Below are 21,979 nucleotides of genomic sequence, written 5' to 3' on the forward strand. Positions count from 1 at the left end.
ACCCTATCTTTACTAAAAAAAAAAAAAAAAAATTAGCCAGGTATAGTGGCACATGTCTGTAATCCCAGCTATTCAGAAGGCTGAGGTAGGAGAATCACTTGAACTCAGAAGTCGGAGGTTGCAGTAAGCTGAGATCGTGCCACTGCAAATGACACTGTCTCAAAAATAAAAAAAAAAGTAAATTTAAAAGTAATTGTCAGGCCAGGCGATGGCTCATGCCTGTAATCCCAGCACTTTGGGATGCCAAGGCAGGCAGATCACCTGAGGTTCAGGAGTTTCAGACCAGTCTGACCAACATGGAGAAACTCTGTCTCTACGAAAAATACAAAAATTTGCTGGGCGTGGTGGCCCATGCCTGTAATCCCAGCTACTCGGGAGGCTGAGACAGGAGAATCGCTTGAACCCAGGAGGCAGAGGTTGCAGTGAGCTGAGATCACACCACTGCACTCCAGCTTGGGTGCAAAAAAAAGTTAAAAAAGTAATTGTCAGCCTTTGCCTTACTCAGTCTGGGAAAACTTCTCTGGGGCCAAAACTTTCCAGCATCTGGGACTCTTTCTTTTCCTCTAACTGGCAGGCCCAGGTGCTGGTAAGTTCTGGCTGCTTCATTTGTAAACCTGCCAGGTGCCTGGTCTAGGAACTTTCTGATTCTTCCCCACTGGGAGACTCCTAGGGGGAAAAGCCTTTTTCTTTTCTTGTCTTTGTTTTCATGGAGAGAAACAAAAACAGGAAGAAAGAAACTGAAATACAGAGAGAGACCTAGAGGCACTACTAATAGAAAGAGACTGAGAAAAAACACCAGAAGAAAGATTTTTCTGACTTTTTTTTCCTAAGAAGAGAAGGCAAATACAAACAGAGCTGAAGATAAAATAAAAGCTGATTCCCACCACAACTCTGGAGAATTTCTTAGAAAGGTTCATGTTTAAAATAAATACACATGCAGTACAGATGGTGGTATTTCTTGCCTTTTTCCCTACTCTTCACTCTGGGGTATTTTGAGCATGCACCTTCCCCCCAGCCCAAATACCCAGTGGAATAATCTTACCTATGTTTCCATTCAAGTCCAGTCCTCCTGGTTAAATTCCGTAGGAGCTAGAATCATCACCTTTTATCACCTCAGAACCAAAGATTCTAAGAGGGAAAAACGACTTCAGAGCATGCCTCCTTTTCCTGCAATATTTTACATATGAGAATCCGAGGCTCAGGAAGGTTAGGTAACTTACCAAGATCCTACAGACAAATGACAGAGCCATGTTAAATGGCAATCTGTAGTAAGATACATGTCCTTATTTATCAGGTCTCCAGCAAGGAACAGATGGATAATTGAGGAGAGTTTAATAAAGACAACCAGAGATGTTACAGTGCCCCAGGGCCAGTGATATTGTGGAAACCTGATCACTATTGGGCTTGAAGGGACAACAGGAAGGGAGCAGGGAACAAATGAGAAGGGCCACCTGACAGGGGTCTACAGTGACCCCACTTTTAAGAAGGTGGGGTGTCAGTGGGGAATAAATAACCTCTTGTTTCAATCCTCTTTCCTCCTAATCTCCATTGGGAGAATTTAACCAGAAGGCAGAGAACAAGAAGGCCTACGGATAGAGACCAGGAGTACTGAGCAGGGCAGAGAGTAGATCTGGAGGGGTACATGGAAAGATGTCCATCATTACTTTATTTATTATTTTATTATTTTCTTTTTTTTTTTAAAAAAGAGATGGGGTTTCACCTTGTTGGTCAGGGTGGTTTTGAACCCCTGACCTCAGGTGATCAACCCACCTTGGCCTCCCAAAGTGCTGGGATTACAGGCATGAGCCACCATGCCAGCCTTATTATTTTATTTTTTTGGAGACAGTCTTGCTCTGTCGCCCAGGCTGGTGTGCAGTGGTGCAATATCGGCTCACTGCAACCTCCACCTCCTGGGTTCAAGCAATTCTCCCGCTTCAGCCTCCCAAGTAGCTGGGACTATAGGTGCATGCCCCATGCCTGGCTAATTATTTGTATTTTAGTAGAGACAGGGTTTCACCGTGTTGTCTAGTTTGGTCTTGAACTCCTGAGCTCAGACAATCCGCTCACCTCAATCTCCCAAAGTGCTGGGATTACAGGCGTAAGCCACCATGCCCAGCCTATTTTATTTTATTTTGAGACAGAGTCTAGCTTTCTAGCCCATGCTGGAGTGAAATGGCGACATCGCACTCACTGCTGCACTCCAGCCTGGGCAGCGGAGTGAGAGTCTGCCTCAAAAAAATTTTTTAAAAAAGGAAGAGAAGGGCCGGGCACGGTGGCTCAAGCCTGTAATCCCAGCACTTTGGGAGGCCGAGGCGGGTGGATCACAAGGTCAAGAGATCGAGACCGTCCTGGTCAACATGGTGAAACCCCGTCTCTACTAAAAATACAAAAAATTAGCTGGGCATGGTGGCACATGCCTGTAATCCCAGCTACTCAAGAGGCTGAGGCAGGAGAATTGCCTGAACCCGGGAGGCGGAGGTTGCGGTGAGCCGAGATCGCGCCATTGCACTCCAGCCTGGGTAACAAGAGCGAAACTCCGTCTCAAAAAAAAAAAAAAGAAAAAAAAAAAAAAAGGAAGAGAAGCTGGAGTTTTGGGACCTGTGAGCAGATAGTTTAGTGGAAGCCTGGGAGGCCATCTCCTCCTGTAGAGGAAAGTCACCTCTCCAGGGACCTCCATTTTCTGACAGATCCCTTTGGCTGTATCCTGTCTCCTGCTCTCCCTACCTCTAGAATTACCTCCCTATCCCAAAGCCAAAGGAGTCTGAGGTGGAGTCAAGACGCTCAGAAGCAAGTTAAACCAGTTCCTGCAGGCCCTGACATGCGCTGCTGAATAGCCCCTGCAGAAAATTCCTGTCCTCAGCTGTAGCCACAGCTGGCTACAGATGGTAATAAAGAGACCTGGGGAGGGGAGAGATCTCGAGGAAAACACAAGTCAACATCTTTCTCCAAATACAGGTAGAGCCAAACTGGACTTTTAGGAGCTGAGACGGTGCCTGTGGGGCAAGGCTAACACTCAAGTCACCTCTTCCTTGGTCAGCATAGTGGCCACTTCTACCTAAAAGGACTTCTCTGATGAGCACCAAAGCCTGTTTCTTGGGGCCTCCATCCAATTGTGCCAGCTCAGTTCCTAGCAGAGCTCCCAGTGTTCTCTGAGAAGCTGCCTCCCAGCGACATCTGAGAGCCCAGATTTCAGCTTCTTCCTCCAGGTTGCTCAGGTGCCCTGAGTCCTGGGGAAAAGCCACATATGGCTTATTCCTCATGTGGGCAACATGGCTGGGCATCTTGCCTCACTGTTGTTATATAGGGTAGGCTACAACCAGGAGAAGTATAGAAGCTAATGGTGCAGGACTGGATAAAGGCCTGGCTGGAGGCTTGAGGGCTTGGAGCTGGGTATAAAAGTTACCTCCCCATTTCTGGTGCTTCAGAGTCACAATTATTTGACCTGACTTTAAGTGAGGGAGTTCTGCCATCAATCCTGGACTGTGAAAGCTTGGCCGATGATTCAGGGAGCCCTAAGAATGCTTTATAGCTGTGCTCTGTAAACACCATAACAGTTCATGTTGCAGAAATCAGTCAGCCAAGAGATTTAGTTACCTGCCTACAGTCAAAAGCTGGTTAATGATTAGAAACAGGATTTAACTGGGAGCATCAACTTCAGATCCAGTGCTCTTTCTCTTAAGCTGCCTCCTACCTAACTCCTCCAACCAATGCTCTGTTTATTTATTTCAGATGGGGTCTGTCTCTGTCACCCAGGCTGAATTACAGTGGTGCAGTCATAGCGAACTACAGCTTCAAACTCCTTGCACACAAGCAATCCTCCCACCTCAGCCTTCCAGGTAGCTGGGACTACAGGTATGTGCCACTTATAGTGATTTAATTTTTTTTTTTTTTTTTTTAAGAGGAGGGGTTGGCCGGGCGCGGTGGCTCAAGCCTGTAATCCCAGCACTTTGGGAGGCCAAGGCAGGTGGATCACGAGGTCAAGAGATCGAGACCATCCTGGTCAACATGGTGAAACCCCGTCTCCACTAAAAATACAAAAAATTAGCTGGGCATGGTGGTGTGTGCCTGTAATCCCAGCTACTCAGGAGGCTGAGGCAGGAGAACTGCCTGAACCCAGGAGGTGGAGGTTGTGTTGAGCCAAGATCGCGCCATTGCACTCCAGCCTGGGCAACAAGAGCGAAACTCCGTCTCAAAAAAAAAAAAAAAAAAAAAAGAGGTGGAGTCTTGCTATGTTGCCCAGGCTGGTCTTGAGCTTCTGGCCTCAAGCAATCCTCCTACCTCTGTCTCTCAAAAGCGCTGAGGTTAGGTATGAACCACCGTGCCCCACCTCGATTTATTGAATTTAGTGATCCAGTGGCAACATTCCATTCCTTCCACAATAAGATCTATTTGTATTTGTCTTTTTTTTTTTTTGAGACAGAGTTTCACTCTGTCACCCAGGCTGGAGGGCAGTGGCATGATCTCAGCTCAATACAACCTCTGCCTCCTGGGTTTAAGCAATTCTCATGCCTCAGTCTCCCAAGCAGCTGGGACTACGGGCGCTCGCCATCATGCCTGGCTTATTTTTTTTTTTATTTTTTTTTTTATTTTTTTTGTATTTTTAGTAGAGATGGGGTTTCACCATGTTGGCCAAGCTGGTCTTGAACTCCTGACCTCAAATGATCTGCCCACCTCAGCCTTCCAAAGTGCTGGGATTAAAGGCGTGAGCCACCACGTCCAGCCTTATTTGGCTTTAAACAACAAAACACAGGCTTTTGGGAAGTTGTATACCTACATCTTTGTAAATCAAATCTGCAGATAAATGCAGAGAGAAGCTTGATTGCTACTCTGAAAACCTCATTAAAGTAAAATAAACCCCCCAAAACTCCTTTAAGTTTGAGACCAGCTTGAGTAATACGGCAAACTCTCTCTCTACCAAAAGAAAAAAAAAGAAAAGAAAAGAAAATTAGCCATGCATGGTAGTGCATGCCTGTAGTCTCAGGAGGCTGAGATGGGAAGATTGCTTGAGCCCAGTAGGTTGAAGCTGCCATAAGCCGAGATGGGACCACTGCACTCCAGCCTGGGCAACACAGCAAGACCGTCTCAAAAGAAAAACAAAAAACTCCTTCAAAGACTCACACACTACACCGCTGCCTTCCTCTCCCCATGATCCCCTTAAAAGATGTGTTTTTTTGTTTGTTTGTTTTAAAGATGGGGTTTCACCATGTTGTCCAGGCTGGTCTTGAACTCCTAACCTCAGGTGATCCACCCACCTTGGCCTCCCAAAGTGCTAGGATTACAGGTGTGAGCCACCATGCCCGGCCAAAAGACGTGTTTTGTGCATGTCTTTGCTTTCTCACACTCCAAGTGGAGTTTGTTTATGCAGGAGAGGGATCTCCAGAGGCCAGGAACTAAGCTCTGGCTCCCCCTACTGGATGTATGATGGATTCATTGACCCCAAATCTCCCATAAGACTGGGGCTCTTGAACCTGCCTGTGCTTGGAAAGCCCCCAGCAGGAAGGGCTCCCTAAGGAGAGGTGTGACCACGAACTTTCTAGAAGAGTTGGAACCTGAACTACACCTTGAAAGATTTTGACAGGGGAACTTGGTAAGCTGGTTTGTTACTATTTTGTCATTTAACAATATATCTTAACAATCATTCTATGTTAGTACATATAGATTTACCTCATTCTTTCTTTTTTTTAAATCATCCAGCCCAAAATGTCGAAAGGACATGCTTATGTTTTTATTTATTTTTATTTTTATTTATTTTATTTTATTTTTATTTTTTGCAACGGAGTTTCGCTCTTGTTACCCAGGCTGGAGTGCAAGGCGCGATCTCGGCTCACTGCAACCTCCGCCTCCTGGGTTCAGGTAATTCTCCTGCCTCAGCCTCCTGAGTAGCTGGGATTACAGGCACGCGCAACCATGCCCAGCTAATTTTTTGTATTTTTAGGAGAGACTGGGTTTCACCATGTTGACCAGGATGGTCTCGATCTCTTAACCTCGTGATCCACCCGCCTCAGCCTCCCAAAGTGCTGGGATTACAGGCATGAGCCACCGCGCCCGGCTATTTTTATTTTTTAAGACAGAGTCTTGCTCTGTCACCCCAGCTGGAGTGCAATGGTGCAATCTTAGCTCACTGTACCCTTTACCTTACAGGCTCAAGTGATCCTCCCATTTCAGCTTCCTGAATAGCAGGGAACACAGGTGTGCACCATCATGCCTGGCTTTTTTATTTATTTTTTTTTTGAGGCGGAGTCTCACTCTGTCACTCAGGCTGGAATGCAGTGGCACGATCTCAGCTCATTGCAACCTCTGCCTTCCAGGCTCAAGCAATTCTCCGGCCTCAACCTCCTAAGTAGCTGGGACTATACAGTTGTGCACCACCACGCCCAGCTGATTTTTGTATTTTTAGTAGAGACAGGATTTTGCCATGTCGGCCAGGTTGGTCTCGAACTCCTGACCTCAGGTGATCCGCCCGCCTCAGCCTCCCAAAGTGCTAGGATTATAGGCATGAGCCACTGCACTTGGCCATGCCTGGATAAGTTTTAAATTTTGAAGAGATGGGAACTTGCTGTGTTGCCCAGACTGGTCTTGAACTCCTGAGCCAAGAGATCCTAGCACCTTGGCTTTCCTAAGTGTTGGAATTACAGGCATGAGCCACCATGCCCAGCTACCTCATTCTTGCAAAGGTGGACTATGTATGTACATTTAAAATTTTTTATTGTATTTCTGAGGAGAAAAGAAAAAAACATTTTTTATTATAAAAAAATTTCTGGGGGCCAGGCGCAGTGGCTTACCCCTGTAATCCCAACACTTTGGGAGGCCAAGGCGGGTGGATCACGAGGTCAAGAGATCGAGACCATCCTGGTCAACAAGGTGAAATCCCGTCTCTACTAAAAATACAAAAAAATTTAGCTGGGCATGGTAGTGCATGCCTGTAGTCCCAGCTACTCAGGAGGCTGAGGCAGAATTGCTTGAACCCAGGAGGCGGAGGTTGCAGTGAGCCAAGATTGCGCCATTGCACTCCAGCCTGGGTAACAAGAGCAAAACTCTGTCTCAAAAAAAAAAAAAAAAAAAAAAAAAAAAAAAAAAAAAAATTCTGGCAGGGCGTGGTGGCTCACACCTGTAGCCCCAGCTACTTGGGAGCCTGAGGTGGGTGGATCATGAAGTCAGGAGTTTGAGACCAGCCTGGCCAACATAGTGCAACTGCATCTCTACTAAAAATACAAAAATTAGTGGGGTGTGGTGGCATGCACCTGTAGTCCCATCTACTCAGGAGGCTGAGGCAGGAGAATCACTTGAACCTGGGAGGCAGAGGTTGCAGTGAGCTGAGATCACGTGATTGCACAGAGTGACTCCGTCACCAAAAAAAAAATTTGGTTTTCTTTTTTTTTTTGAGACAGTCTCACTCTGTCACCCAGGCTGGAGTGCAATGGCTGGATCTCGGCTCACTGCAACCTCCACCTCCCAGGTTCAAGCGATTCTCCTGACTCAGCCTCTCGAGTAGCTGGAATTACAGGTGCACAGCACCACACCTGGTTAATTTTTGTATTTTTAGTAGAGGTGGGGTTTCGCCATGTTGGCTAGGCTGGTCTCAAACTCCTGACCTCAGGTGACCAACCTACCTCAGCCTCCCAAAGTGCTGGGATTACAGGTGTAACCTGCCGCACTTGGCCTATTATTATTTTTTGAGACAGGGTTTTGCTCTGTCACCCAGATTGGAGTGCAGTGACACAATCATAGTTCACAGCATCCTCATACTCCTGGGCTCAAACACTCCTCCTGTCTCTGCCTTCCAAGTAGTTGGGATTACAGCATGCACCATTATGCTTGGCTAATTTTTAAATTTTGTGTAGAGACTGGGTCTTGCTGTATTGCCCAGGCTGATCTTGAACTCCTAGTGTCATGCAATCTTTCTGCCTTGGCCTCCCAAAGTGTTGGGATGACAGGCATGAGCCACTGAACCTGGCCAGTTTCTTTTCTTTTTTGAGACAGGGTTCCACTTTGTTGCCCACGCTGGAGTGCAGCGGCACAATGCTGGTACACTGCAGCCTTACTCCTAGGCTCAGGTGATCTTCCCATCTCTGCCTCCCATGTAGCTGGGACTACAGGTGGGCATGACCATTCACAGCTAATTATTTATTTGTAGAGATGGGGTCTCACTATGTTGGCCAGATTGGTCTCAAATTTCTTTTTTTTTTTTTTTTTTTTTTTAATGAGACGGAGTTTCGCTCTTGTTACCCAGGCTGGAGTGCAATGGCGCGATCTCGGCTCACCGCAACCTCCGCCTCCTGGGTTCAGGCAATTCTCCTGCCTCAGCCTCCTGAGTAGCTGGGATTACAGGCACGTGCCACTATGCCCAGCTGATTTTTTGTATTTTTAGTAGAGACGGGGTTTCACCATGTTGACCAGGATGGTCTCGATCTCTTGACCTCGTGATCCACCCGCCTCGGCCTCCCAAAGTGCTGGGATTACAGGCGTGAGCCACCGCGCCCGGCTTGGTCTCAAATTTCTGACTTCAACCAAACCTCCACCTCAGCCACTCAAAGTGTTGAGATTACAGGTATAAGCCACTACACTCAGCCCAGTTTCTTTCTCTTTTTTTTTTGAGATGGCGTCTCTGTTGCCCAGGCTAGAGTGCACTGGCATGATCTTGGTTCACTGCAACCTCTGCCTCCCGGGTTCAAGCAATTCTCCTGCCTCAGCCTCCTGAGTAGCTGGGACTACAGGCGCACACCACCACTCCTGGCTAATTTTGTATTTTTCGTAATTTTTGTATTTTTTTTAGTAGAGACAGGGTTTCACCATATTGGCCAGGCTGCTCTCAAACTCCTGACCGCATGATCTGTCCGCTTCAGCCTCCCAAAGTGCTTGCATTACAGGTGTGAGCCACCACACCCAGCCCTGGTTTATTTTCTTTAAGATATGAGTTGATCATCTGTTTCATTCCTGTCCATAACACTAGGGATGTTAATTACAGCTCTAAATACAGCTTAACAAGAAGCACAGTAAACATGTGACTATCGGCACTGGTTTTGTTTGTTTGTTTGGTTTGTTTTGTTTTTGAGACGGAGTTTCGCTCTTGTTACCCAGGCTGGAGTGCAATGGCGCGATCTTGGCTCACCGCAACCTCCGCCTCCTGGGTTCAGGCAATTCTCCTGCCTCAGCCTCCTGAGTAGCTGGGATGACAGGCACGCGCCACCATGCCCAGCTGATTTTTTGTATTTTTAGTAGAGACAGGGTTTCACCATGTTGACCAGGATGGTCTCGATCTCTTGACCTCATGATCCAGCCGCCTCGGCCTCCCAAAGTGCTGGGACTACAGGCTTGAGCCACCGCGCCCGGCCTTTTTTTTTTTTTTTTTTTTTTTGAGAGGGAGTCTTGCTCTGTCACCCAGGCTCAATCTCGGCTCACTACAACCTCCGCCTCCTGGGTTCAAGTGATTCTCCTGCCTCAGCCTCCTGAGTAGCTGGGATTACAGATGCCCCTCTATCATCCTGGGCTAATTTTTGTATTTTAGTAGAGATGGGGGTTTCACTGTGTAGGTCAATCTGTCTTGAACTCCTGACCTCAAATGATCTGCCTGCCTTGGCCTCCCAAATTGTTGGGATTACAGACATGAGCCACCACGCCCAGCCTGAGCCCTGATGATGAGTATTATTATCCCTTAAAAATCCTGACTTCAGCAATTATACACTAGTCAAGTGGAGTGTTCAGATGTGAGGCCCAACCCAGGGATAATCTGAAAGAGGATAGTCCACACATTGTCTTGGAGAGCTGAAACCATAAAAGAGCTCACAACTCCATCTTGAGTTCAGTTTACACCTTTCTCTCCAGTGGTTGTATTCCTATGTGTCACATTTCTTTCATTGGATTATTCTTTGGAGGAGCTAAAGGCAGAACCAAGCTAAGAAATCTTTGCCTTTTATTGTCTTCATCACTGGTTCCAGAATTAGCAGCCTATGTTTCTATCTTCCCAAACCTTTCTCAGCACACTAGCATGAAGAAAGATGTGAATGAACTAGCATGAACCAAATAACATTGAATGATTCCTTCTCCACCACTCCCGCCCCTCATTGTTGTTTTAGACACCAGCCAACTGAAAAGCAGAATGAAAACACTTGGATCATAAGCTGACTCCTCCAAGATTGATCCCTGATGCTGACACAAGTAGAGACATCCCAACTTGCTATTTCTGGGTACCTGCACTAGGAATGGTCTGGGTGACAGCTGGATCAGAGTGGCCTGGACTGGGAACAGTCTTTAGCTTTATTAGGGACACAGGGCCAGAGATCAATAATCAATTAGAGTTGGCAGGGGACCAGGGCCTTGGAACATAAACAAGTCAGGAACGACTAAGAATTCAGTTCAGTTCCAAAGCCTTCTGTAAAAGGACCCAAAGGATGAGGAGGAACCAGCAGACCATTTGGAATAGGGCATGTGGCATGTGGCCTGAGAGAGAACAAGAAGTTCTTTCATAGAAGGGAGTAGGGACTGCTGGCAAAAAAGGGACCCCATAAAGTCCACAAAGCCTTTCTGTGATACACACTTTGCTGGAAAGTCTGGCTGGAAAATGGGAGCAGGGCCAGGATTCCAGGAGGCCAGAGGCCTAGGCCATGTCAATCCCACATCTCCTAAGTCACCTTCCTTTGAGTATGTTCATGGAACAAGTCCCATAGTAAAATATCAAAAACCTGAGAGTTCAGTTGTGCATATGTACATTTCTTCTTTTGTAAATATTCAGGACTCCTCTTATAGCTTATTAAATACGTATATTCAGTCACTTTGTTCAGCATAAATTCCTGTGCTCTTTGCCCCTCCCTCAGAGTGTGTTTCTGGCTTCTGGCCAGAGGCTGTACTTCCCAGCCTGTCAGAATGGCCACCCTGCAGGGTGCAACCCTTTGAGAAATAAAAGCTCTCCTTTCCAAATTTTAAGCATAAAAAAACCTGAGAGTAAAGGAATGAAGTTGCCTTTGTTCTAATCTGCATTTCCCCAAAATGATTCGACAATATATTTTTTTTTACATGGAATCTCACTCTGGCCCAACCCTGGTGGGTTTCCCAGAGATGACTGTGTGAGGAAGGGTGGTATGATTTAGCAGTTTCTCTCAGCTATAGCTCCAAAAAGGCTCTAGGAAGAGCATCACTCACTGTGGTCACTGTGTCTTCTCCTTACAAAGGGCAGTGAAGGTCTATGGATCCAACTACAAAAAAAACAAATAAATAAATAATATCCTATTCCCAGAGTACTATGCAGCCACTTTCACAGTCATTCTCAGGGCACCATCCAAGCAGACAGGGCCTATTACCAACCCTTACTTTTTCTGAGACAGAGTCTTACTCTGTCACCCAGGCTGGAGTGCAGTGGCACGATCTTGGCTCACTGCAACTTCCACCTCCCAGGTTCAAGCAAATCTCCTGCCTCAGCCTCCAGAGTAGCTGCGATTACAGGCACCCACTGCCACAGACGGCTAATTTTTAATAGAGATGGGGTTTCACCATGGTGGCCAGGCTGGTCTTGAACTCCTGACCTCGTGATCTACCTGCCTTGGCCTCCTAAAGTGCTGGGATTACAGGCCTGAGCCACTGTACCTGGCTTACCAACCCCTACTTATGAAAGAGAAGTAAGGTCACGCTACTTCCCCCGGGGATATCCAACCTCAACTGGACCTCAGAGCAACTGATCTTAGGTTAGAGCTGGGGACCGGGAGCAAGCAGGTCTTAGTATCTGTGTCTGTACTTGAACTGCCTGTAACCTGGACGGAACACTTGTGTTCCCCTGCTGCCACAAGCAATCCCAACAACTCAAGCCAACCTTCCAACCAGTCATGTGGGGCCTTTTTTGAAGGCTCTTGGCTATACAATACTCACTCACAACATTTTGCAATGGAATAATTTTTATTTTTTTCCTTGGCAAAAAGTCAAGTGCTACATTTTTAAAAACAGAAAATCTCAAACGATCAAACGCATTGCCCATCACATAAAAGGGTCTGGCAATAGTACAAAACATCCTACTTAAGATTTTTTTTTTAAATATACAAGTCAGTTTAAAATGATAGAAGTTCTGTGAGAACTAAGAAATCTACAGCCTGTAGTTTAATAATAGAAAAAAAATTAAGACAATTAAAAGATCTATAGTATCCAGCATTTTGTTTAATTCCGTTTATAGCACCTATTTCTCTAGGTTCAAAGATGAGAATTCCAGAACCCATGGTATGTGCTGTGTTAACAAGTGACAGTGGACTTGCTGTCTCCCTCTCCAGCAGCCCCTCACCATTAAGAGGAGCATATTCTTTTTTTTTCCAATTTCCCTATTTACACCCAGAGAAGAGGGGAACAACTGGGAGAGCAAGTTAAAAAACTGGGGTGCAGGAATAAATACGACTTTTCCTTTCCCCACAATGGGATGTTGACAGAAAAGCAGAATATGTGCTTAGAGGAATTCGTGGGTAGGAACAGCTGTTATCTTCGACATGATGCATAAAAAGCAGGGAACAAGTGGACAGCATGGTCAGTTGCCTGCAAGTTTAAAAACCTCAGACTAAACAGACAGTTCAAGGGAGGAACAGACAAATTACTAATCACATCGATGCTGTTACATGCACGATAATGCTGACTGCAGGCCAGCCTGCCACCATTTCAGGGCTGTGCCAACTGAGTAGGAGGGGTGGCTTCAACCCCAAATCCCGCTGCAGTGAGAAAATGAATATTCCACACAAGAAGCACTCACTACACACAGATAAAACCCCTGCTCACCCCCACCCTCTTAGACTTAACCCAATTTAGAAAATAATAGAAAAACCCATTGAGGAGATTGGAAGAATAGCAGAGAGGGTTCTCTTCAAAGCCAAGGGGACTATGGATGTGAATCTTAGCAGATTGAGACTCCCAGCTCCAGGCCCCTAAAACACCAGATCAGGTCTTGAGGGGAAGGAGAGGGAGGCAAGGATCGCGATCCTCTCTACTCAGTCCCATGAAACCTTTTGCAGCCTCTAGAGCTGCACCTGGATGGTGAGTTTGATGTTTTAGGAGACTGGCTACTGGCTAGGCAGATGGGAGGGTGGGAAGTGGAAGTGACACAAACTTCCCACACGGGTAACACACAGCTGGGAAGACAGGTAGGGCTGGATCACTTTGCAGTTCTGGCATGAGAGGCCCCAGGAAGCCTGCAATCTAACTCAAAAGGTTTGCCCCGTGGTAATTTCTTTTCCTTTCCATTTTTACTTCCTAGTATCAGTGTTGTTAGACTTTAAAAAACAAGATACAGACTAGTCCCAAAGCTGGGCTCTGTGAATAAAGTTGTTTCTTTTATAAATATTTTAATTACAAGTAATCCTCACTCCAGATAATTTCAGTGACACACAGTACCTACAGACACTCAAGATCACACACACACACACACACACACACACACACACACACACAGCTCCCAAACTTTCACAGAAAGTCTGACAGCAACCATATAATTATAAAGGAGCCCTACCTCTCAAGAGTGAAGTAAGGGTGAGAATGACTATGTCATTTCAGCCTAAAGAAGCCAGAGAAGGGAGAATATGTGTCACTTAAAGAAAAATAAGGATTAGCAACAATATTTGGTTGAAAAGAGAGTAAGCATAAAAGACAGTAAGATTTTGATTACCAAAAGGGAAAACAAAAAACAAAACCTTCAGATTTCTGTACAGAGCTTCTTCCTATTAAGTGCCTAAACCATAGGCAAACTTTGGTGTTCCCACTAAAACACGAGAGCCTCACACAATTAGGGGAAAAAATTTCAAAAGAAACAAGGAAACTGAGGATGGAAGTTAGTATAAATCTCTACTTTGGGGAGTTAAGTTGTCACTAACTCCAGAGCCCAGCATAGTTTCCATGGAGCCCTGAAGGGAGGGGACCTCCTGCCACAAAGAGTTTCGTTCCAGACGAGTCATAGCAGTGGGTGTAAACAGCATTGGGAAAGAAATCAATGTCTGAAAAGTAATTCCTCCAGGTTTCATCATGATTCTATGGGAAAAAAAAGAGACTACATTAGCACCTCTAGCCATGGGGCAGGAAAAGGGGAAGAAAGGGACTGGAATGCTTTCTGGTCTTAAGGGAACAGGATTCTGTAGGTACAGCCTCATGTCAGGAGATTGGCTGTTGGTTTTCATGGGAATTGGGGCCTCATTTTTCCAATTAAACATTAGAGAAGAACAGAGCAGCTGAAGAATTGCTAGACAAGGCTCAGGTCTTTTCAGGAGAGCTGGAACCAAACTTCTGTTTTCCCTCTACCCACTAGTCACAGGAAGAAGAACCAAACAAATACGAGGTGGGGTGCAGTGGTTCATGGCTGTAATCCCAGAACTTTAGGAGGCCAAAGTGAGAGAATCACTTGAGCCCAGGAGTTTGAGACTAGCCTGGGAAACGTGTCGAGGCCCCATCTCTACTAAAAAAAATTAATTAGCTGGGCATAGTGCACATGCCTGTGGTCCCAGCTACTTGGGAGGCTGATGCAAAAGGATTGCTTGAGCCCAGGAGTTCATGGCTACATACATTAAGCTATGATCACACCACTGCACACCAGCCTGGGCAACAAAGCGACCCTATCTCAAAAAAAAAAAAAAAAATCAGCTGGGCGAGGTGGCTAATGCCTGTAATCCTAGCACTTTGGGGGGCCAAGGTGGGTGGATCACCTGAGGTCAGGAGTTCAAGACCAGCTTGGCCATCATGGTGAAACCCCATCTTAAAAAAAAAAAAAAAAAAAAAAATCACTGGCAGCTCTGATGGGAGGTTCCTTATCCTTCTTGCTCTATTATGCCTTAGGGAGAGAATCCTAGGTCAACCAGTGTGTTTTGCTGGGCCCCAGTTTTCCCACTGGCAAGTGCACACACAAAAGCAAAATTAGGGGGAAGACTTTTCCTGTTCCAAGGAGTGCCTCTTACTAGTGAAAAAGTATGAGCAGATGGTATGTCAGTGGGGATTGAGGGGTAGAGGAAGATAATTTTTCTGTTACTGTGTAGCAGTCATCTCAGGCAGGGGCCTACTCACCAGCCAGCCTTTGCCAGTGGTTAGTTTCAGATTCTCCCCTGCTAGTCTGGGTTTGGACCCATAACAAGCCGAGAGCCTCTCTTCCAGAAATCTCTGAGCTCGGATGTCATAGAACAGCAGGGAGCCCTGCCCTGTTCCCACAGTGATGATATGCTCATAGAAACTCACTGACCGGATCCCTAAAAGAGAGAAAAGTAAAAGGGAGTGAGGCGGGAGAGAATATGTGCTTGACTGTCTGCTAGCCTGACTTTTTCCAACACTCAGTTCCCACTGCCCAGCCCCCCAACTAAGTATCAGACAGTGATTTTCCAACGGCAAGTAAGCTCATGGAAAAGCAAAGAGAATTCTGATGCCATCCTACCTATCCACAAACTAACAGAAACCATCTAAAAAGCCTTGGAAAAGTGTCAGATTCCTGATGATGCTCAAGATGCTTTTGGCTGAAGACCGTAAGTGCTCAGAACTTCCTTCCTCTCAACTCACTCTGGAGTCATCTTCTAACTCTAAGCTCTTCTCCATATCATATATTTCCAACCTACACTGCAACTCAGGGTAATCTGCATATTTATACATCATTATGTCAGTAAGGATTCCCTGTATTTGACCTAAAACCACTACTGTGGCAATGCAAGAAGTCTTTTATTTTTTGTGATGTCACACTGTCATCCAGGCTAGAGTGCAATGGCATGATCTTGGCTCACTGCAACCTCTGCCTTCTGGGTTCAAGCAATTCTCCTGGCTCAGCCTCCCAAGTAGCTGGGACTATAGGCACCGTCACCAGACCCAGCTAATTCTTGTGTCTTCTTTTCTTTTCGAGACAGAGTTTCCCTCTCGTTGCCCAGGCTGGAATGCAGTGGCGTGATCTCGGCTCACCACAACCTCTGTCTCCCAGGTTGAAGCAATTCTTCTGCCTCAGCCTTCCAAGTAGCTGGGATTACGGGAATGAACCACCACACCCTGCTAATTTTTGTATTTTTAGTAGAGATGGGGTTTCTCCATGTTGGTCAGGCTGGTCTCAAACTCCCAACCTCAGGTGATCTGCCCACCTCAGCCTGCGAAAGTGCTGGGATTACAGGCGTGAGCCACTGCGCCTGGCTAGTTCTTGCATTTTCAAATAGAGACAGGGTTTCACTATGTTGATCACGCTAGTCTTGAACTCCTGACCTCAAGTGATCCACACACTTTGGCCTCCCAAAGTGCTGGGATTACAGATATGAGCTACCACGCCCGGCCAAAATGCAAGACGTCTTAATCTGGTATTAGGTGTTTTGAGAGTGGCAAAAAGCCCAAACTTAAATACCCAAAGAAGTTTAAGACAAGTCATATAATTACTTTAGGTCACAAGGAAAACATATCTGCTGTACTTGGGGATCAAGGAAGTGCTTGGGATATGAAGATGTCTCTTGGCACATAAGTGGATAATATTTGTGGAACCAGTGTTTCCTTATTAGGAGTGAAAGTTACTGCCATTAAATAGTACCCAAAATCTCTTAAAACTTTTCATTACTCACATTATTCCAGCTAAACCTATTTCCTCCCTTTTTTTTTTTTTTTTGAGACAGCCCCCTTCTATTGCCCAAGCTGGAGTGCAATGGGCACGATCTTGGCTCACTGCAACCTCTGCCTCCCAAATTTGAGTGATTCTCCTGCCTCAGCCTCCTGAGTATCTGGGACTACAGGCACCTGCTACCACCCCCAGCTAATTTTTTAAAAAAGCTTCTAGTAGAGACGGGGTTTCACCATGTTGATCAGGCTGGTCTCAAACTTCCTGACCTAAGGTGATCTGTCTGCCTTGGCCTCCCAAAGTGCTGGGATTATGGGCGTCAGCCACTACGCCCCACCCTATTTATTCCTTTCTCTACTACTCTCATTTTTTTAAAAATTTAATTTAATTTTATTTTTTTGAGACGGACTCTCGCTCTGTCACCAGGATGGAATGTAGTGGCATGATCTTGGCTCACTGCAAACTCTGCCTCCCGGGTTCAATCAATTCTCCTGCCTCAGCCACCCAAGCAGCTGGGATTACAGGCTTGCGCCACCACACTCAGCTAATTTTTATATTTTTAGTAGAGATGGGGGTTTCACCATGTTGGCCATGATGGTCTCAATCTCCTGACTTTGTGATCCACCCGCCTCAGCCTCACAAAGTGCTGGCATTACAGGCAAGATCCACAATGCCCGGCCTCTCTACTACTCTCATTATACATTATTCTTTGTTCTAAAATAATGAGCATTTTAACTATAATTAAGAAGAAACAGGGCCGGGCACGGTGGCTCATGCCTGTAATCCCAGCACTTTGGGAGGCCAAGGCAGGTGGATCACGAGGTCAAGAGATCGAGACCATCCTGGTCAACATGGTGAAACCCCGTCTCTACTAAAAATACAAAAAATTAGCTGGGCATGGTGGCGCATGCCTGTAATCCCAGTTACTCAGGAGGCTGAGGCAGGAGAACTGCCTGAACCCAGGAGGCGGAGGTTGCAGTGAGCCGAGATCGTGCCATTGCACTCCAGCCTGGGTAACAAGAGTGAAACTCCGTCTCAAAAAAAAAAAAAAAAAGGAAAAAGAAGAAGAAGAAGAAACAGGCTGGGTGTGGTGGCTCACACCTGTAATCCCAGCACTTTGGGAGGCCAAGTTGAGTGGATCACTTGAGGTCAGACGTTCAAGACCACCCTAACAAACAGGGTGAAACTCCATCTCTACCAAAAATACAAAAATTAGCCTGGCATGGTGGCACACACCTGTAGTCCCAGCTACTTGGGAGACTAAGGCAGGAGAATCATTTGAACCCGGGAGGCAGAGGTTACACTGAGCTGATATCACGACACTCCACTCCACCTTAGGTGACAGAGCAAGACTCATTTAAAAAAAAAACAAGAAAGAAATTGCTGAGCACAGTAGTTCACAACTGTAATCCCAGCACACTCTGGGAGGCTTAGGTGGGTAGCTCAGGAGTTTGAGACCAGTCTGGGCAACATGACGAGAACCTGTCTCTACAAAAATACAAAAATTGGCTGGGCGTGGTGGCTCAAGCCTGTAATCCCAGCACTTTGGGAGGACGAGGCGGGTGGATCACGAGGTCAAGAGATCGAGACCATCCTGGTCAACATGGTGAAACCCCGTCTCTACTAAAAATACAAAACAGGGCCGGGCGCGGTGGCTCAAGCCTGTAATCCCAGCTACTCAGGAGGCTGAGGCAGGAGAATTGCCTGACCCCAGGAGGCGGAGGTTGCGGTGAGCCGAGATCGCGCCATTGCACTCCAGCCTGGGTAACAAGGGCGAAACTCCGTCTCAAAAAAAAAAAAAATACAAAACATTAGGCCGGGCGCGGTGGCTCAAGCCTGTAATCCCAGCACTTTGGGAGGCCGAGGCGGGTGGATCACGAGGTCAAGAGATCGAGACCATCCTGGTCAACATGGTGAAACCCCGTCTCTACTAAAAATACAAAAAATTAGCTAGGCATGGTGGTGCATGCCTGTAATCCCAGCTACTCAGGAGGCTGAGGCAGGAGAATTGCCTGAACCCAGGAGGCGGAGGTTGCGGTGAGCCGAGATCGTGCCATTGCACTCCAGCCTGGGTAACAAGAGCGAAACGCTGTCTCAAAAAAAAAAAAAATATACAAAACATTAGCTGGGCATGGTGGCGCGTGCCTGTAATCCCAGCTACTCAGGAGGCTGAGGCAGGAGAATTGCCTGAACCCAGGAGGCGGAGGTTGCGGTGAGCCGAGATTGAGCCATTGCACTCCAGCCTGGGTAACAAGAGCGAAACTCCATCTCAAAAAAAAAAAAAATACAAAAATTAGCAGAGCAAAGTGGCACACGCTATAGTCCCAGCTACTTGGGAGGCTGAAGTCGGGGGGACTGCTTTAGCCTGGCAGGTGGAAGCTACAGTGAGCTGAGATTGCCACTGTCCTCCAACCTGGGCAATAGAATGAGGTCCTTATCTCCAAAAAACAAACAAAAAAAGAAACCCAAAACAAAAGCTGCTTTGCAGTATCTGCACAGAAATAAATACTATTTGAAAAAGAGGGTGGAACTGTAATCCATACTGTGCCTTTTAGGACACTCAGGATAACACAGTCATATTTTTGCATGAGAAATGGGATAAACTGAGATAAAGAAAATATAATTTGTTAAGTTGGATGATCTGGATTCTGGTCCCTCACTGTTCCCCCATCAAGCTATGTGATGCTGGGCAAATTATTTAGCTGTTCTAGGTCTTTTATTTATTTTTTTAGATGGAATCTCGCTCTGTCGCCCAGGCTGGAGTGCAGTGGCATGATCTCAGCTTCCTGCAACCAGTGCCTCCCAGATTCAAGTGATTTTCCTGCGTTAGCCTCCCAACAAGCTAGGACTACAGCTGCCCACCACTACATCCAGCTAATTTTTGTATTTTTAGTAGAGATGGGGTTTTACCATACTGGCCAGGCTTGTCTCGAACTTTTGACCTTGTGATTCACCCACCTTGGCCTCCCAAAGTGCTGGGATTACAGGCATGATCCACTGCACCCAGCCAGCTGCTCCAGGTCTTATGTGTAAAACTATCTTTTCTTATCTGCTTCCCACAGGGGTCTTGGTATGATGAAATGGGATGTCAGAAAAAAGTATTTTGAAACCTTCAAAGTATACTATATTAAGTGTTTTTTCTCCCCTCCAATAAAGAATGAGGGTGCTCTTACAAATAACATGCTATAAAAGATTTGAGATGGAAGCCTAATTTACCCAGAGGTCAGAACTAAACTCAGTATTTTCTTCAGCCTTATTGAGGTTTGTCATACAAACCTATACAACCTTATTGTATACTGCACACAAAGTATACAATTTGAGGTTTTGACATATGTTTATAAATCCATAACATCATCACCACAATCTACATAGTGAGCATACTCATCACCCTAAAGTTTCCTCATGCCCTTTTGTAAACTTCTCCTTATCCCACCATGTCACACCTTAACATAAATGAAATTTTAGTTCAGGCAGGGCCACAGCAAAAACTTACCATAGGATAGAAAGTAGGGCTCTAAATGAACATGGAAACCACTAACTAATATCCCGAATGGTAGCTTCCAACAAAGGCTTCTGTGGCCACACATTTTTCTGTCATGTTTTAAACTCTAGTGCCTTTTGGGTCACCACCTCCCCTTTTTTTTTTGAGTCGGAGTCTTGCACTGTCACCCAGGCTGGAATGCAATGGCATGATCTTGGCTTAGTGCAACCTCTGCCTCCTAGGTTCAAGTGATTCTTCTGCCTCAGCCTCCTGAGTAGCTGGGATTACAGGTACCACGCCCAGCTAATTTTTTGTATTTTTAGTAGAGGCGGGGTTTTATCATATTGGCCAGGCTGGTCTTGAACTCCTGACCTTGTGATCCACCCTCCTCAGCCTCCCAAAATGCTGGGATTACAGGCGTAAGCCACCCCACCTGGCCTGTGTCACTCCCCTTTTTGAACACACTTCCATGTGTTCCATACAAAGCACTACACCTGTTTGGAAACCAACAAAGAAACTGAAAGTAAAAACCCATATGCAATTGCAGCTGTAGGCCTGTGGTGCACACAGGGACTCTTACCACTGCCTCGCTCCCTGGAGCAGACAGACTTGACGTTGTATAATGGCTGCCGTGGATCCAAGAAGGAGACATGAGCTTGGGAGCCCACTGCATACACTGACCATTCACTACCATAGGCCAGACACACATTCTCACGGCAGTATGGCAGTTTGGTGGAGAGGAGCTGAAAATAAAGGAGAGATGTACCCATGGCATCAGCTGAGAGTGTATGGCAGGGATACGACTCCCACCTCAGTGGGCTTCCCTCATACATAAGCTACATAAAGTCAAGTCTTGATTATGGAAATACCACTCTGTTCCACCCCTAGGTATACAGGAGAAAGAGGAGGTGACTGTAGTAAACAACAAGACCTAGATACTGAAGGAGACAGCCTGGGGAAAAGGCAAATCTGTAATAAATCAGAAGTAGCTAGAAAAGCCAAGGCCTTTCTTGGTAGGCTGTTTCAACTATTCAGGTTATTTCTGGGAATTGTTCAAGGGCACTAAAGCCATGGTCCCACTTGTTGTGTCTGCTGCCACCACTCTCCTCAGTGCTTTTCTTTTCTTTTTTTTTTTTTTTTTTTTTGGGACGGAGTTTCGCTCTTGTTACCCAGGCTGGAGTGCAATGGCGCGATCTCGGCTCACCGCAACCTCCGCCTCCTGGGTTCAGGCAATTCTCCTGCCTCAGCCTCCTGAGTAGCTGAGATTACAGGCACGCGCCACCATGCCCAGCTAATTTTTTGTATTTTTAGTAGAGACGGGGTTTCACCATGTTGACCAGGATGGTCTCGATCTCTCGACCTCGTGATCCACCCGCCTCGGCCTCCCAAAGTGCTGGGATTACAGGCTTGAGCCACCAAGCCCGGCCTCCTCAGTCCTTTTCATATAAAGAGGCTGATCTCTGGCTACCTGCAGCCCACCCTCCCACCTGATTGGGAATTGTACACTACAGAAAGCACACTCATGGCCTAGCTTAATCCCAGATAACCCACATCAGCCTTAACCCTGGGTCTTTGTCGGTTAGCAAACCTTCAGTGGGTGCATACTACTCATAAGACACCACCCAGGGTCAGTGAAGCTCAAAGGCTATTGATCAATATGAAGGAATCACTAATTCCTGGAACCCTGCTTCCTCTTGCAAAGGCCTCTAGGATAAGAAGATGACAAAAAGCTGGACTCAGTGGCTCATGCCTGTAATCCCACCGCTTTGGGAGGCCAAGGCGGGTGGATCACCTGAGGTCAGGAGTTCGAGACCAGTCTGGCCAACATGGTGAGACCCCATCTCTACTAAAAATACAAAAAATTAGCCTGGTGTGGTGGTACACACCTGTAATCCCAGCTACTCAGGAGACTGAGGCAGAAGAATCGCTTAAACCTGGGAGGTGGAGGTTGTAGCGAGCCAAGATTGGGCCGCTGCACTCCAGCTTAG

At 46.3% G+C, this 21,979-nt stretch overlaps 1 protein-coding gene across 6 annotated transcripts in view; it reads right to left on the bottom strand.

Annotated features, from left to right (window-relative positions):
• Positions 1–13: 13 nt before the first annotated feature.
• Positions 14–21,979, bottom strand: part of DCAF12 (DDB1 and CUL4 associated factor 12) — a 63,399-nt gene continuing 41,433 nt past the window's right edge. For 2 of the 6 annotated variants that reach the window (XM_074394980.1, XM_003944939.4), the window contains 3 exons: positions 20,572–20,734; positions 15,007–15,185; positions 11,865–13,983 (listed from right to left, as the gene is read on the bottom strand). In XM_074394980.1, coding sequence (XP_074251081.1) covers positions 13,825–13,983; positions 15,007–15,185; positions 20,572–20,734 — 501 coding nt within the window. In that variant the 3' untranslated portion in view covers positions 11,865–13,824. Of the gene's footprint in view, positions 11,190–11,864; positions 13,984–15,006; positions 15,186–20,571; positions 20,735–21,979 lie in introns of those variants that run through there. The other 4 variants (XR_012516629.1, XM_074394982.1, XM_074394981.1 and 1 more) reach the window with 4 other exon arrangements.

This window comes from Saimiri boliviensis, chromosome 2 (assembly GCF_048565385.1).
Source record: "Saimiri boliviensis isolate mSaiBol1 chromosome 2, mSaiBol1.pri, whole genome shotgun sequence".
Classification (NCBI taxonomy): Eukaryota; Metazoa; Chordata; class Mammalia; order Primates; family Cebidae; genus Saimiri; species Saimiri boliviensis.